Here is an 18,514-nt window from a genome sequence, read left to right as displayed (position 1 = left end):
GGGTTAATTAGCATTTTAAAGTCTAGTTTCCTGAGTTCTCTATATATTTTGGAGATCAGACCTTTGTCTGTTACGGGGTTGGTAAAGATCTAGTAATTTTACTAAGTTATAGCACTTGTGTGTTGTACATGGGGTTTTTCTGTCCTGACTTCCTGTTCCCAAATAACCACTCAGAGTCTTAGTATTAATTGTAATTGCTTAACCAATAGCTCAGGCTTGTTACTAACTGGCTCTTATATTTCAAATTAACCCATATTCCTTGTTTATACTCTGCCACAAGGCAATATTTTTTTTAACATGGCATGTTCATCTCCTGTTCCCTCTGCATCTGGCTGGCAGCTTCTCTGACTCTGCCCTCCTTTCCAGTGTCCTTAATTTGGTTGTCCCAACTATATTTCCTGCCTGGCTACTGGCCAATCAGCTTTTCGTTAAACCAATCCGAGTGGCAAATCTTCATTCATAGTGAACAAAAGGATTATTCTACATCAGCACGTTTTATTCTGGTTTTTTTTTTTTTTTTTTTTTTTGCATGGACAGAAATGTCTCTACCAGATTAGATAATAGTAATGGTAATTATACAAAGCCCTTTTTGAAACACAGCTTTCTAGGAAGTTAATAGGTAGGGAACAATGAGTTAGCTCAGTCTGAGACTTAGAGTGGTCAGGTGATTTGTCTGTAGTCATATAAGTACTAAGGGACCAGGCCACAGATTCACATTGAAGCATTCATTACTGCAGATTTTTGAGAAGACTGAATTTATTTCATGTGCTTAGTGGACACTGATTTATGGTCTTTTTCAGTGAGTTCTGGTCAATTCTTCCTCCTTTTCTCTTTTTGGACTTTTCTGTCAGAACCTTTAAAGGTGGTTTATTTGGATACTTTATTTAGCTGAAGATGTGAAAATTCAAAGACGAATGGTTTGGTTTTTGATGTTATAAATATTTCGTATTTAGTAGTAGCAACAAGACTGAAGTCTAGGTTTCCTGGTGGCTTAGTTTATTGTTTTTTTTTTCCCTCTGAATTGTGTTTAGAGAGAAATGGAGAGATTTCTAGTGTTTGGTTGTATTTTGTTTATTATAGCATAGCATAACTTGTTAGAACCATGAAATTAAAACTTAATTTTACACTTACTCAAAAAGTTAGGTGTGGGATACAGCTATATTTTAAGTGTACCATACCTCTGAATTTACTGTAATTACTGACAGAACTTTTTTCAGCACAGATGGATAGAACTATGCTTATGGTTTTTGAGAATGTTAAATATTTAATTAAGGACTTCGTGATTGAATCTGAGGATGCTGCTGCAAGTGCTGTTTCCTTTAACATATTAAATTGGATAATTTCTCAGCAGTATATTAGTATCAATCCTGGTGATAACATTGATAAGACTGTTTCCTAACTGATTTTTATTCTAGTTAGGTTTCACACAGAGCCGCATAGGGAAAGCAGTCTTAATTTTGTTTTCCTAAATTTCTCTCTGAACTTCTAATATCATAGTGACAGTTGAGGAGAGATTTTCAGGATGCCCATTTGTTATTTGATCAGTGATCTAATTATGTAGCTGGAATATTAATAAAGACATAAATTGCTGTGGGTTTTCACTTATAACTATGCTGACCACAGATTTGGGCTAAGTTCCTTGACTGCTTACAGTATATAATATATGCTATATAAGTAAAAAAGTCCAAGTGAAATAACATTTTGAATGAAAAGTGCCATCATTAGAGATCCGGGCTTGAATCAGAAAGTGTTACAGATCTATAAAGAAAGACCTCTTTGTATTAGAAGAGATTGTTGAGATTTGAGTAAAATAATACAGTTAATATGAATATAATTTAAAAATCAGTTTTGCTTTTAGTTCTGTCTTTAAATTTAAAAAATATTTTTGTTACTTTTAGTTATGCAATGTGAAGTTGGGGTGTTATGAATGTCAGTGCTGACCAGTTATGTCAAATCTGGAGCTAGAGTTATAGACAATTGTGAGCCAACTTTTTTAAGTGTGGGAACTGAACTCTTGGATCATCTGATAAAGAAAACACATCATGCTGCTAACCTCTATTCCTTCCTAAGCCACTTTTCAAAGTCTGACATACATAGAAAAGTACCTAAACCATAAGTGAAACAGAATGAAGTGTCATAGAGTGTTATGGAGAAGCAGCAGTCTTAACACCCCTTCCAGTAACTCGCTGGAGAGGTAGCCATTGTCCTATTTTCTACCACCAAAGATGATTTGTGCTCTTAATCTTTTTAATTCTTTTGTCCACATTTGAAGTTCCTCCATATTGTTATGAATAACTAGTTCATTCATTCTCGAGGCTGTGTAGTTGTCCATTTAAGAATAGATCATGATCCCTGTGTCCCTCTCTGATTTTGACTGTTTTCATGTTGGGCTGTTGGTAGGCTGTTCTGATATGAAGATTCTTGTGCTTGTCTCCAAGAGCTTGTTGTGTATTTCTTGACTCTAGAGCTAGCAGGATCTAAAGCTGTCCTTATTGGAACAGGGAATATCAGGAACAGAGTTTTAATTTAAGTAATCAATTAAATTTCTTCCTATCAGTTGAAAATAGGACAAAACACACACACAGTTCATTGAAGGCATTCAAATGTTCATAGCTGCTAATCACAACTAAGGTTTAACTTAATAACATTGTCTTCTATAACTTTCTTATTTATTGTGTTGCTTTCTTCATTGTGTACATTTATTTCTTATTTCTGGGAGGGGGCAATTCCCATATATGTTACAACTGGAAGGTTGTAACATATATATGTCTAACTGGAAGGTCAGAGAAAATTCCATAGAATAATGCTTAGGCTAAGCATGATGACTCATGCTTTTCATTCCAGGATTTAGGAGACAGAGGCACAGATATCTCTGAGTTCAAGGCCAACTTGGTCTACCAGGCCATTTAGGGCTGCATAGTAAGACCCTGTCTCATTAAACAAACAACTAACCTATATATAATTTTATGTTTGTTCTCTTAAATTGGTATTTACTTACAGGTAGTTTGTTTCTCCTTTTTTTCATCATGACAAGCCTTTGTAGCTTCTATAGGTGGGTATTTAAATGTATGGTGAATAGTAATTGTGATTATAACTTTAAATTAATCAAAAAAGTATTTAATTTTGTACTTTAAAAGTGATAGAAACAGTAAGTTTTTGTTTTTTTTTAATAACAACCGCAGAAGTACGACTGATGTTTATTATTGGAATTTAGCTTCAGGAGTAGAGGATGGTGGATTAAGCTGGCTAAGAAAGTCTTATCAAAGAATGAAAGAACAAGCTCAAAGAGAAAACAGAAATTTTGTGGATATTGTAGCTGAAAAATATGGAGTAAGTATTTGTGCTTTCAGAAGATATATATTGTTTCATAGTTATTTGAAAACAGTATCTTTCTTTTGAATAATGAAGCAATTTGAATCAAATAATATTAGATTTATCTTCATTCTTTTAAGTAATTTTCTGTTTCTTATGCAAGGATATTGCTTAATAAAAAAAAATAAATAAAAAAAAAGACTATAAAAAAATGTTTTACACTTATTTTTGCATGTGTACTCAGGAATGTACACATGCCACAGGGCCCATGTGGAAGTTAAAGGAGTCATTTCTCTCTTCTATTATGTTGTTATCTTATATATGTGGGTCCCAGGTATTGAATTTAAGTCATGATGCTTGTTAGCAATTGCCTTTAGCCTCTGAGCCATCTTGCAAACTAAGCCTACTTTTTTTTAAGATTAACACAATGAATGTAAAACGCAAGTGTATAAAACTTGAAATGTGTGTATGTTTAATATAAAAGTAGAATTTTTCTCATTGGAAGAAAATTAAAATTATGCAGGGGATTCTCTGTAGTACACCTTTAGAAATAAGCATTGTTGAAGTTTTGTTGACTCCAGAGTTTCATATTTTATAGCATTTTGCAATGTGGCTATACTTTAGCATGTATTTTTTAAGCCATCATGCTGTCTTTTCAGGAAATGTTTTAATTGCATACCTTGTTTGTGAATCAATTCCCACTTGCATAATCCTTTCCCTGTCAAGTTCTTGCAAAGATTTTTATTTTGAGTAGAATTAGATGTAATAGTCTTTCTCCTATCCCCATTTAAAAAGTCCATTCTGTTCAAGAAAATCAACAAATAAGAAGGCCAGCCTAGGTCCTTGGGCCCAGGCTGGCAGTCAGTCTGATTTTTGAGAATTTATTTCATTCAGTATACCTAAACTTTTCCCCGTCACTCTAGGAATTTTTATAAGTTGTATCTGTAGTGTCTATATGATACTCTATTGTGTAGAACATTTGTTCTCAGTGCATCCCTTTTTGAAATCTTTTAATTTGATTTGATTATTTTTTTATCTACTTATACTTACTAAAGTATTATTGGTCTGTGGTGATTTTTATGGTTGTGTCTACTTTGGTGGGGGGGTATTTTTATTGTGCCATTTAACAATGCATCATAACACACTTTCTTAATTGTAGATATGTTATTATTCTCTCTTATAGTCAATGGAAATATTCCAGTCAAAATTAAAAGAAGCTGAAAAAATTGCATGCAAAAGAGAAGATTATGGACGGGAAAGGTGGAGGAAGCCTGCATATTCAGATAGTAAGCAGTCTAGTCAAACAAGTAGCATTTCAGACTTAGTGAAATGTAAGAAGGACTCAAAGGACAGACATTTTGCTACAGAGCTTGCAAAGAGGAGCATTGGCGACTGTGAGTTTAGTGGCCCTGACACAAGGAACCAGTCTGGATCTTTAGAAACTTGTATAAGAGAATCTGCCCTAAGACAAAGGCAAGAATCTTCTGGAAATTTGAGACCTAAGTTCTTAAGACCCTCTGATGAGGATGAACTGTCGCTTCACAACAAGAGGAGAAATTTTGAGCCGTCTACTTCATCTTCTACATTAGTGGCTCAGGCTTCTTTGCATTGTGATTTTCAAAAACCCACAGAGAACAGTGAAGAAAATTTGACTTCCTGGAGCCTGTGTGGTAGGCAAGGAGGAGACCGAAAGCATTCAGATCAAAAGCCATTGGAAACCTGGAGCCGCAGTGCTGATCAGCACTCTCCAGGAGACAGGAGAGAACAGTTGCAGGCTGAGAGCTTGAAGGGTGACCCACCAAGAAGAGGACATCTGCAGAACATAAAGGCAGCATTTTCTGGGTATTTTATAAATACTTGTAATTTTTTTTTCAGTTTGGTTCTTGAGTGGGATTATACAAAACTTGATTTTGTCATAGGGGTGACTCTTTTGGAGGTTTAAAAAAAATGTATACTAAAGATAAGGACTAACTTCCACTTAAATCCTTAAAATAGATTAAAGCTCTAGGGAGATAACTGGGGATAGTGGGCATAGCAGTATGTATCTATAAACTTAGTGCTCCAGCAGAAAGATAAAGAGAAGCCGCTGAACCTCATGAGCCAGATAGCCTTTGGAAACTGAAGCAGAAGTTTTGTTATAATGACTGGATAACCATGGCAAGAATTAGAGAAAATTAATGTGTACAGTAACAAAAACGAGAGACTCTGTTTCAAACAACCCAGAAGGCAGCCCCAACACTAAGGATTGTCCTCTGACCTCCACACTCTTGCCATGTGCCACTGAAAGGAAAAATGTTGATTGAATAACCCTTGGAGGGAGTAGAAGAAGTCAAACTACATGGGCGCCTTTTTGTTTCAAGTCCCCAATTGCCAATGGGTGATGTCATTAAGTATTGATATCATTAATACTGCTTAGCATTTGGGCAGAATGTGCTGGTCTTGTTTCCTTTGAATGTAGATGAGCCATGTGTGCAAAGCTTCCATACAAACATTGTTACTATTCTATCAGGTTGTTGAATTGCTTCATTTCTGTTATGTCTTCTAACATTGTAGATTTCTAGTACTTATAATACAGGAATGGAATGCAGGCCCTGTGGTCTGATTTTTTTTTTTCAGATTAGTTAATTTGATGTTAGAAGAAATTTGTAGCTTTTAATGAATTCCATGATTAGCTGGAGAGAAAAAGAATTTAGGAATCATCCCTATATATTTGGAAGAGAAATATTTCTGAGTGATCAAGTAGTAGTAAGGAAAGCAAGAATGCCAGAAAGTGTCAGTGAAGGAATGCTGAAACCTATTAGTGTGTCTGGACATTGTTGTGAGATATGTTTGATTGTTAAACCAATGCTAGGATTCTAGGAATTTTTAAAACCAGTGAACTTCAGAACTGTAGAAAGGTTACTAACCTAATTTTAGAACCAGAAGAGATCATAGTCTGAGCCTTACATTTTTCATCTGTGAAAAGTGAGGGAATTGAAGTTGTAATCCTTATCATATAACTATTGTTGCTTGACTTAGTAAATAAAAAAATTATTTTAAGCAGTTAGACATATTTATGCTTTAAATAACAAACAGAAAACCCTGTGGCTAACCTGGAATTTGAATAAAACTAGATTTATACATTTATCTGGCAGCTCTGTAGCCCATTAAATTTTTACTAGATACATACATTTGTTTCTTTAAGTAAGTGTAGTAGTGGTACATTTGTGTAGTTGGTTTCTTTTTCTTTATTTGCATCATTGGTAGCTTTCCTTTTCTAACCATTCTTTCATTTTCTTTCATAGGATCATCTTTAGCAGTTCTCCTTCATACTTTTTTGAGCCTGTGATTATCTTATAGGAAAACATCATCTAATAGTTGGTCACATGAATTAAAGCTTTAAGCTCATTATTCTTAGAGACAAAAATGTGTTTGTGTATATTTTTCTTTTGTTGGAAAAATATATTAACAAGCACTTTTAGAAGCCTGAAACCCAGAGTGGTACTTAAAATGAGTAGAACATATTTTGTCCTTAATTTAGAGTTTATATATAATCAGAAACTAACACATTTAATATACTATTTGTACCTTTGGCTGTGATCTTTCCAGTTTGGCATTGTAGCTCAGAAGGGCAAGAGAAGGCTGTCAGACTCTTAGTTTCTGAGTAAGGTTTGTAGATAGGAGAGAAAATGTGAGAGTGTGGTGAGTAAAGCATAATTACAGAGCTCAGTGACCACAGCCATCACAAAAAGGAAAGTTGAAATATATTCAAGTTTTTTTACAATATCAGAGAACCAAACTGTAAATGGAGATTACACTTTCGTTTCCTGTCTGCACAGACCTAAATAATCACACAGAAACTATCTTAATTACAACCCTGTTTGGCCAGTGGCTCAGAAGTATCCTAGCTAGCTCTTACATCTTAAATTAATCCATTTTTATTAATCTATATATTGCCACAAAGCTGTTTCTTACCGGTAATGTTGTGGTATCTTTTTCCTTTGGGCGGCTACATGGTATCTCTTCTACTCTGCTCTCTCTCTCTCTCTCTCTCTCTCTCTCTCTCTCTCTGTCTCTGTCTCTGTCTCTCTGTGTGTGTCTCTGTTCGGATTTCCCACCTTGCTTTACTCTGCTAAACCATTGGCCTAAACATCATCTTCATCAACCAATAAAAGCAACACACGTACAGAAGGACATCCCACAATCCCACATTACTGAACTCTGATTATTTCCTCAGTAGAGGTTCGGTGCTCGTGTGTGTGTGTTTGTATGCATGCAAGTGCATTTGTGTGTACTTTCAGAATACACATTTTAATGGGAAACTGGTTGATTTTTATAAAAACTAATTATGAAGGAGACCGCAGAAAAATCTCTGTAATCCAGGAAAATGATAACTTACTATACTTCTTTCTTACATATAGGATATGAATATGTTCTATTTATTAGCATGTATCTATTTGTAGAAAGATAGGCTTCACTTTGACATTTAAGTCTGGATCTGTTCATGTTCACTAGATAAGGTGCTCAGGACCTCTGGAAGAGCAAACAGTGCTCTTAACCTCCATCTCTCCAGCCCAACCACCACAGACACATTTTATATAAGTGGGGAATATATACATTATGTAATTTGGGTAGAAGCTGGCCTCTTTAACTGAGCATAGTTGTTTTTAGTTTCATTCAGGTCAGTTTGTTCTGTATATTAGTAGTTCATTCCTTTTGACTGATTGAAGATGCCATTTGTTTGTAAACCAATTCATTCTGATTCTTCATTCCCTCTTGGTGGATTTTTAGTGCTTCTTGTTTTTGACCATTAGCAACAAAGTTTTCTGTGCACTCATATGCTTATGCTTTTCTGTAGCATTCCCAAGAAATGAATCACTCGATCATATAGTACTTGTACTTTAAATATTAAGAAAATATGACTGTTTCATAGAATTGTTATTTTATGTTAGTAATAGCAGAATTATGGAAGCATCTTTTCCCCTATTTACCTTCAAACACTTGGCAATGGCACACTTTTTAAACTGGTTACTAGTTGTAGCCCACAGTTTTTGTTTTTTGAAGCTCCCTTATATGTACAGACATAAGGATTTCTATGTACTTTGATAGCTCAGCTTGTTTTTCTTATGAAATGATCCTCTTTGTCCAGAATAATATAATATTTTGTGTTGTACAGTAATTTGTCACATATTTACATAGATACTTCAACTTTTGACTAATGTTGACACAGTGTATGTTACTTCCTTTTACATATAGCACATTTGTATCTTGATATTTATAGAACATTTTGTTAATTAAAAAGTCCATAGATAATATCTACTTTTTAATACATATATTTAGATAATATAGGCTGAATATCCCTTATCTCAAATGCTTGGGGCCTTTTTAGTGGTATGGCTTTTATTTATTTTACTTTTTACATCTGTATATGTATCATGTGATTGTTTGGGAACTCTGTCTGTGCATAAAATATACTTTGTCCCATAAATATCTAAATATCTAGTAAATACATGTGTGTGTGTATGTGTGTGTATTTTGAAGGTAAGACTTAATAATCTGGTGTTTTGAGTGTGATTATGATGTGAGATCAAGTATATGATATTAATGCTAAAACATTTAGCTCTTTCTCAAATCATTTTCAAATTTCATATGCTTTGGTTGGTGGTATGCTCAATAACATAAAAAAAAACTTCAGATATTCTTTTGTTTTTCTGTTGTTCCATCTATCCTCACAGTTCAAACTTCCTTGAGCTGCTTCTTCATTTTGAATAAAGTTGGGGGATTTGAGTCTCTTTATTTCCCTTCCCTTCTAGGGACTCTCCATATGATAGAGAATTTAGGATTCCCATGCAGCCTTCTGATGATGTTTTTAAATTTTTTTGTTTCATTTTGTTTAGTGTATTGGTCCTTTAGTATCTGATTTTTTTAAAAAAATTTAATGTGGTGTTTTTAATCTCTGGGTTGTTTCCCTGACTAGAAGTTCAATTTGCATCTTTTTTGTTTTTGTTTGTTGTTGTGTCTTTAGACACCAAGCTGGCTTGGAACACTCTTAACATCTTGCCTTATCCTCCTGACATTAGATGTGCACCACCAAGCCTGGTTAAAGTGGCTCTTCAATGGCTCTTTTGAACAGATGGGATAAATTTATCCTAATAATTGAATATGCTTATTTCTTGTATCTGTGTCAGTTCTGGACGGCTTTTGCTTGGTAGAATTTTCTTTTAAATATGAGTTATACTTTTCTACTTGCATATCTGATAATACCTGGATATTAGATATAATGGTATTTACTTGTTGAACACTACATTTGTCCTGTTTTTTTATTGGCATATATTCATCATATGAATTGATCAATTTTATAAGACCATTTTCATTCAAATGTATAACATCTTTAAATATTTTTGCATTTTGTTTTGAAATGTAACTAATGGGAAAGCATTTGCTACTTTCTTACTCTTATCATTTTTTTTTTTTTAATTTGGGCTCCAAGTAGCATTTTAGTGTGCAGGACATATTTCCTAAGGCTTCTACCCAGTATTTTCCCACTTACACAACTTTGCTCTGTGACTAGTGGGACCATACACTATTACCAGAAATTCCTTTTAACGTTTCTTTAATTATGTGGGAGAATTGTTTCTCTGACTCCAGGGCAGCCCTGAGTGATTCTTTCCTGGTATCACTTTCTCTTGGCGGTCTGTACAGTGACCTGGGACTACTTTGGACTTGTGTGATTGTTACTATTCTTTCCTTGCTCAGGACTTCTCCAGACTCTTGCTGGGTTCACCCTCCTTTTCTGTAGCCTCGATTCCTAAGAATCTTAAGGTGGGGTTATCTGACATTGGCTGAAATTTTCTCTCAAATGAGCCTTCTCTTTAGCGTATGATCTCAATTTTAAATTATTTTGCTTATAATTAGTTATAGAACAATTTAGCAAAATAACACGCAATTGCTGCTTTTAATTCTCGAATGTGGCTAAATATACCATCCCAAGTTTACAGTTATAAGATGATTAATAATTTATCATATTGAATACTAAATTTCTTAAGATGTAAAAAATTGTGGTCTGACATTAATGCTTTCGTTGGCTTTCTTTTTAAAATCAGTGTAGATTTTATTTGTTTCTGAGACAGGGTCTCTCAGTGAAGCCCACAGTGGCCTCATTTAATATGCTCAAGGTGGCTTCTAACTCATGGCAACTTCCAACTTTGGTCTACTAAGTGTTGGGATTACAGGAGTGCATTAGTACACTGGCTGAGTTTTTTAAAAATAAAGGTGTTAATTTGTATATTGTTTATTTATCTTAGAGTTAACAATACTCTCCAGTTATTACTGCAACTGTAATAGGTTATTCTTAACTTTGTAACAGAATCTTGAAGTGCAATTCACCCTAGAATGCTGAATGTAATTCTTTTGTGTTAGAATTGTGATCTTCTATGGTCCTGAATGCTTTACTGAGGTCAGTTTAAGATAATGCATAATTTTAAATTATGGCATATGTTCTTCTCCTGTCCTGTTTCACCTGCAGTCCAGAGGCAGAGTCCACCTGTATCTTGAACGTTGATGAAAAGAACAAGTTGGGGGCCAAGATTATCAAGGCAGAGATGATGGGAAATCTGGTAAGACCCGTGTGTGCTGTTCACTTGGAGAAGAATGAAATGTTTAACCTTCACAGATAAATTTAGAAGCTTTAGCTATTTAGATATGGCATTCTTTGAAGATATTACTTCTTCTTAATTTCTTTTTTCTTTTATTATTAAGAATTTTTTTTAATACAATCTTTTCTCATTTTACATAGCTATCCTCATCCCCACTCCTGCCCCACATCCTGCCCCACCCTTCCCCAGTGCCACTCTCCTTCCACTCCTCAGAGGGGGTGAAGCTTCCCTTGGGGAGTCAACGAAGTCTGACACTTCACTTCTGGGCAAGACCAAGGCCCTCCAAAAACAATGTGCTCCTAGATGCCAGTTTAAGCACTAGGGATAAATCCTGGTCCTATTGCCAGTGGCCCCACAGGTTGCTTAAGCCTCACAACTATCTCCTACATTCACTGGGCCTAGTTTGGACCTTTGCAGGTTCCCTTGCTATCAAAGTATAGTTTCTTGAAATTATTCACCTCAAAATCATAAACAGAATATCTCAATACTCAAAAAATTTGTAACTGAAGAGTGCTTGTTAAAATTAGTGTCAATTGGTTATTGCAGTCAGGTATTGACTGCTTTATAACTTTGAAATATTCTGTAATGTAAAATTTAACAACACAGCTTACCTATTTGATTTTTTCTTTTGAAGGAATTAGCTGAACAACTTAAAGCCCAACTTAAAGAGGCAAATAAATTTAAAGAAACCATAGCACAGATGTCAGCACAAAGATCGAGAATAAAGGTAAGTAATGAAAGCTTGTTTGAATGTATATTACTTTGTTTAATGTTATACTACAGCAGTGGTATTGTCATTCTAGATGTCTCTATGTAAATTTCACCAGCATTCCCTGGTGAAAGCCTCATCCTCAGGCTGAGGAAATCGTTTATTCTAAATTCTGTGGCTTGATGATGTCCTTAATTTTTTTTTCCTACAGTAGAATAAGATAATTGAATTAGATATTAATTTCAGATAAGACAAATGATTTTGTCTATGGTTTGTTTGTCTATTTATTATTGAATGAAACAGATTAAAAATGCTTACCTATTTAGAACTTTTATTTGTGTATGGATGATTTTTGCCAGCTATAAGGCTGTTTTATAGATAAAGAATTGATAGGACTAAAGCATATTGAGATTTGTTTATAAGAATATCCATAGAAAATGTTTGTAATTAAACATTCACTTTCAGTGTTTGTAAAATCAAAAATTGTGGATTGAACAGTGTTTGTTGGGAATAATGTAAAACTCTGGAGCATTTACGAAAGCATTTATAAATCCTTTCTATTTGTAGCAGAAAATATGTTTGCATTTTTGGAGAAAAAAATCTTAAGATTGGTTTGCCTAATTTCACTTTTAATTTCTTGAGATAAGCACTCTCTACTCTGTAACACTTGTCCTGGGATTCACTATTGTAGATCAGTTGGTGTCGAATTCAATACAGATCCACCTGCCTGTCCTTCCCAAGCACTGGGATTAAAAATGGTTGCCACTGTGCAATGCCAGGTTTTTTTTTTTTTTTTTTTCTTCTCCATAGAACAGACCTCTCTGTTGTAAGTGAATATAAAATGAGTTGGTTTCAGGTCTTTTGTACTGGCAACATCATGAAAATGAAAGTAACAAAGTGACACCCAAGGGAAGGAAGTGGTTTAATTTTGAGAGTGTATCAATCAGTTTGAGGCCCTGGTTTGTTGATTCCATTTATCAAGCATTTATTGAGGACTCTGTTATTTTACAGTGTTCCAGGTCTTCTATATACTTAAAATGCTTACCTTTTCTTGGCCTGAAAAGGTGGTTAAGACAGAAAATCACAAATAGTATAATGGTTGCTTTCTTAATGACTCATAATAATAGCAATGTGAATATTCTTAAAATTACTTGGGAACTGATGGTTGGCTGTGATTACATTCTTGTTTTCCTTGTTGAACAAGAAAGTAACTATTTCTGTGAAATGGAAATAAAGTGCAAATTTACCAGAATTGTAAAGAGCTAGAAAATAAAAGAAGTACAGGGCCAGAATTTGAAGGCCTTACAGATTCTTGGGCTTTCCATGTTAAGTTTAATTCCTCTAGACTTCTGTGCAGAATTAAGGTTGTTTACAGATGTATAAAATGTGTGTGTATGTGTGTGTGTGTATTCTGTTTACGCTGAACTGATAGTGTCATAAAATGTGATTGACTTTATGAAAAAACTAAATAGAGAATATAGGAAATGGGGCTAGAGAGCTATCTTGGTGGTAGAACTGTAAGTTTAGTTCCAGCGTGCACATAGCTGCTCACAAACATGTGTAACTCCAGTTCCGTGGGATCTGTATCACTCTTCTAGCCTCTTCTGGGACTAGCTTCACGTGTGGTACATGTGTATGCAGACTAAACATTTATGCATGTAAAATAAAAACATAAGAATATATAAAATGTCTCAATTTTTTATGTTGAATCGAATCAACATAAAATTCCTGTGTGCTGACTGTGTTCAGTTTTTAGATCTTTTATTGCATTAATAACATCTTTCACTCAGGTCATTCTGAGCATCACCCTGGTCTGGGAAATCAAGAAATCTTGGAATCACCAGCATATGACAGGTAGATCTGTCGTATGCTGGCTTTCTTCCTCTTTTTTTTCTTTTTTTTTTTTTTTTTTCTTTTGAGACAGGGTTTCTCTGTAGCTTTGGAGCCTGTCCTAGAACTAGCTCTTGTAGACCAGGCTGGCCTCGAACTCACAAAGATCCACTTGTCTCTGCCTCACGAGTTCTGGGATTAAAGGCTTGGGAGCAAGACAACAGATGTACACACAGCCTCTGCTGGCAGCAAATAACAAACGTGTTCCCCAGATTACAGTGGGAATTATATGCCTCAACTTGGCCTCTGGAGGCAACATAGACCACAGACTTCAACATGACTCTCTGTGGCCATTCCACCATCTTTGTTCTTTCCACGCATTTGGATGAAACTGTTTGAACTGGGCCTCTAACACAAGTTTGGAATCTTAGCGATTTGGGAGGGGGGGTGGATACGGCAAGTTCAAGGTCAGTGTGAAATACGGAGTGAGTTCAAGGCCACATTGGATAATTTAGTAAGACTGTATCTCAGAATCTTTTTTCAAAAGGTAATATCAGGGTTAGAATATAATTTAGTGGTAGGCTGCTTGCCTAGTATTATGCATGATGCCTTAGATTCAACTCCATTGTGCCCAGTTAAAAATGGTTAACAGAATCATTTGAAGATTGCTTCATTAATTGAATTATAAACATGCTAAAATGAACTTTGGGTTCTTTCCCCTCTTGTTTTTCATTTTATGGTTAATTTACAATGAGTGTTAAAAATCCAAGAGACTTAAAATGACCCATAGGTCTTTCTGAAATCTAGAATCTTTTCTGTAAATTTGTTGTTGTTAAGTGTGGACATTTCGCATTATAAGTATTTTAAATATTAACTAAACCTTTTCTTAGCAAGAAGATGAAGAAGTGATCCTTACTAGAACAGATGAGTCTGGAAGAGTGTGGCCTGTGAACACCCCTGGAAGGACCCTGGATATGAAAACGAGAAGAAGAAAGAGACAAGGAGTATGTGTAGCATATGCTTTCACTTACAAATTCACAATTCTCTTTTTCTCTTCGGAGTTCATTTTGCATTAGACTAGAATTTTCTATTGAAATGAAAATACTGAAAAATAATAAATTTTCACTTTTATTCTTAGTTGTACCTTTTTACTTTTTACAAAAGGCAGACAATTCAACTATGTTTTTGGAGTGACTAAACATGGAAGGCTTACTGCAACTTTAAATTTAGTTTACATTTTTGACATTGTATTCAGTTTCTTTTGCATATTTACCATATTGCACGTAGAAATGCTTGACCTCTTAGACCTGGTGTCTTTGTAAACACCTAGTTTGAGGCCTAATGGTAGGGTGTTCACATACAGTAATGTCTTAATTACATAGGGGGTATGAGCTTTTAAACACTGTATTTTCTTTTCTATCTTCCATCTCTGATAATTAATTTTTAGCACTTCCTTGAGTATGGAAAGGTGGCAAAAACAACACCTCTACTTTCTATAAATTAGGTTTTTGTTTTAAAATTGAAGATCATGTACATGATAACTGAATATAAAAATTTTTGTTTGCTTTGGATTTTTTTTTGGCAACTATAGGTTGTTTGCCTGTTGAGTGCCTGTCCTACTTTAGATACTGAGAGATGAGATTGATACGCCTAATGTAATGGGGAAGCTGGAGAGATACGGTGAAAAATAAATGAACAATTAAAAAGGCAGAACTGTCTAGGAATCCATAACCACAATATCAGATGTCATGAAAGCCTTTTTAAGTTGCATACTACTGAACAACCTAACTAAACAAGTGATTAAAGTCAGAGACAGATTCATTCAGGCCTTAGATTTGCATTTATTATTAAGTATGTGGAGCCAGGGAAATCATATCAAATAAGGTTCAGGTTAGTGAAAAAAATAATAGCAATGTTAGAGTAAATGATGGGACATTGTTTTTAGGCATTGCAAAGAAGTTAGGGGATGGGTTCTGTTTGGATACTAAAATGAGGGGTTGAACTAGGGAGAAAGTAAAATAGCACTTTGTGATTCACGTGTGGATAAGGAACCAACTGAGGAAAACTCAGGGCTTTATATGGCCTCAAAATATCAGGTTTTTTTTTTTTTATAAAGCTGTTTATAGAAGAAATTAGTGCTTAGAAATGAATAATTTATAGGTCTGACTATCAGAACAGTCTGTCAGGTTGGTGGCCTGGCTAACAGAAATGTGTTCTTCTAGTACTGGAGAATGAGAACTTGAAATGACTGGTAGGTTAAACATTTGAGTTTACAGTGATACTTTCTCATTTTATTCTAACGTAGTAGAGAGCAGACACAGAGCAGATGCTGTCATATCTTTATAGGATACTAATCTTACTCATGAGGGCTACATCTTATTACCTGATTATTCTAACGTAGTAGAGAGCAGACACAGAGCAGATGCTGTCATATCTTTATAGGATACTAATCTTACTCATGAGGGCTACATCTTATTTCCTGATTATTCTAACGTAGTAGAGAGCAGACACAGCAGGTGCTGTCATATCTTTATAGGATACTGATCTTACTCATGAGGGCTACATCTTATTACCTGATTACCTCTCTAAAGTCCTGACTCCTTATAACACATGAGACCCAGAGTAGTAGATGTTTATTTCTGTTTTTTTTTTGTTGTTGTTGTTGTTTAATTCTTATTTCCTGCTTGAATAATGGCAGTCTTTCTTCTACCGTGTAAGGAGTTTTAGGTGTAAGGTAGAGTAGGAGAGATAGGGACAGGACAGTTGTAATCTTTGGCCATACTTGGGAGTCAGCTAATGATTGCTCCCTCCTGGGAAGAAAGACAAGAAAGGGAGGAAGTACAAAGTATAAGTCTGTTAGACTTTCTTTCATGTGGAAGGGACAGTTGTGATATGTGGTGGGATTTTTTTTTTACCACTTATTACCAGATTTATGATTGATTTATAACTCATTCAAAGCATCTGCCGAGACTTTATTATGTTCCCTTTGCTTTAGGTTTCAACCCATGAGGATAAAGAAAGGATCCGATACTTTCCTGATGATGATCATCTGAGTCTCAAAGATTTAGTAAAAAATGAGAAGATGGGAACAGATATTGATCAAAACAGACTCTTCATGAGAATGGCATCTAAGGTAAGATAGAGTGCTAGCAAACCTTTGCATTGTGAGAACCTGATTTGTAACTAACAGTGATGTACATGTTAAAGAGCTCTAATCTTAGGGTATTTCATTATATTGAAATTTTTATATGGTATATTAGGAAAATATTAAAGCAAATATTGAATGTGATTTTCCCCAATTTTTAATTGTAATTTTTTTCCATAAAATATATTCTGATAAAAGTTCCCCTCCCTCATATTCTTCTAGATCATTACCACCTGCCCATCCATTCAACTCCATAACCTCTCTCTTTTTCCTCTCTAAAAAATAAACAGAAATTTTTTTCCATAAAATATATTCTGATAAAAGTTCCCCTCCCTCATATTCTTCTAGATCATTACCACCTGCCCATCCATTCAACTCCATAACCTCTCTCTTTTTCCTCTCTAAAAAATAAACAGACAAGCCAGAGTAAAATAAAACAAACGGAAATAAAGGTACATGAGAAACATGCCCACCCCTACACAAACACACCCACCTTCCATAGAAACACAAAATCAAAAACTCTGATATACAAGCAAAGACCAGTAATGTTTAAAAGTGCCCAAAATAAAGCATTATGAGACAAAAAAGTCATTTGTTACATATTGTCCACCTAATACTGGGTATGGGGCCTCCTTTAAGTGTGGTTTGTATACCCAGTGAGACTCTACACTTGAAGATAACTTCTGGATTACGGTTGGGGGCTCATATCCACTTCTCCTCTTAGTGCTGGAACCCTGTATGGTTTTTATCTGTTCAGACTCTATAGGCAGAGGCTGCCTGTTCATTTCTCAGCCACTCAGACCGGAATAATCAATCACACAGAAACTGTATTAATTGCACCACTGCTTGAGCAGTAGTTTAGACATATTACTGGCTAATTCTTATATCTTAAATTAATCCATTTCTCTTCATCTGTGTGTCACCTTGTGGCTATGACTCTTACCAGGTAAAGTTTTGGCATCTGTCTCTTTTGGCAGCCACATGGCGTCTCCCTGTCTCCTCTCTCTCTCTCTCTCTCTCTCTCTCTCTCTCTCTCTCTCTCTCTCTCTCTCTCTCTCTCTCCCAGCATTGCTATATTCTGCTTGTCCTAGGCCCAGAGCAGCTTCTTTTTTTTTTTTTAAATCAATGATATTCACTGCATACTGAGGGGAATCCCACATCATCTCTCCTTTTCTGTCTAAATAAAAAGGAAGGTTTTAACTTTAACATAGTAAAATTACATAAAGCAAAATAGGTACCAACCAAGAATTATAGTTACAATATTTATATCTACTTTATCATTTATCATAACTAAGGAAAACTATAATTATAACTCTCTATTCTTCAACTCTATCAAAGACCCCAGAAGGATATAATATTACCTAAGTTAACAGGAAATGTATTGTAAGCAACTTCCAAAATTCTAAAATTGACAAAGACATCTTGCTGCCTGGATAAGTTTACCCCAAGTTCTTCTGTACCATTGAGGCATCCATCTTTAGTCTACAGGCCATAGAACTGGGCAGATGTTTCTATGAAGCAGGGAATTTTAAAGACAGTTCTGCCTGTATTGGCAGTTTGTCAGTCACTTTCTCTGTGTCCTGCAGAATGTCTGGCAGGCTCTTTCATGAAGGCGAACCTTGAAGGACAGTCTCATCTTTTTTTTTTTTTAATAAATTTATTTATTAAAGATTTCTGTCTCTTCCCCGCCACCCAATTCCCTACCCCTCCCCCAATCAAGTCCCCCTCCCTCGTCAGCCCAAAGAGCAATCAGGGTTCCCTGCCCTGTGGGATGTCCAAGGAACCCTAACCTCCATCCAGATCTAGTAAGGTGAGCATCCAAACTGCCTAGGCTCCCACAAAGCCAGTACGTGCAGTAGGATCAAAAACCCATTGCCATTGTTC

General features: G+C 35.2%; 1 protein-coding gene across 1 annotated transcript in view; it reads left to right on the top strand.

The window, feature by feature from the left end:
- The window catches only part of Cwf19l2 (CWF19 like cell cycle control factor 2), a 78,321-nt gene that overhangs the window by 13,904 nt on the left and 45,903 nt on the right, over positions 1 to 18,514 (top strand). Inside the window, exons 7-12 of the mRNA XM_005346812.3 lie at positions 3,215 to 3,330; positions 4,496 to 5,154; positions 10,817 to 10,907; positions 11,581 to 11,673; positions 14,376 to 14,489; positions 16,481 to 16,618. Of these exons, the coding sequence (XP_005346869.1) occupies positions 3,215 to 3,330; positions 4,496 to 5,154; positions 10,817 to 10,907; positions 11,581 to 11,673; positions 14,376 to 14,489; positions 16,481 to 16,618 (1,211 nt within the window). The remainder of the gene's footprint in view (positions 1 to 3,214; positions 3,331 to 4,495; positions 5,155 to 10,816; positions 10,908 to 11,580; positions 11,674 to 14,375; positions 14,490 to 16,480; positions 16,619 to 18,514) is intronic.

The sequence above is a fragment of the Microtus ochrogaster genome, chromosome 5 (genome assembly GCF_000317375.1).
Source record: "Microtus ochrogaster isolate Prairie Vole_2 chromosome 5, MicOch1.0, whole genome shotgun sequence".
Taxonomy (NCBI): domain Eukaryota; kingdom Metazoa; phylum Chordata; class Mammalia; order Rodentia; family Cricetidae; genus Microtus; species Microtus ochrogaster.
The sequence above is the reverse complement of the archived record's forward strand: the minus strand, read 5'-3'. Positions and strand labels throughout refer to the sequence as shown.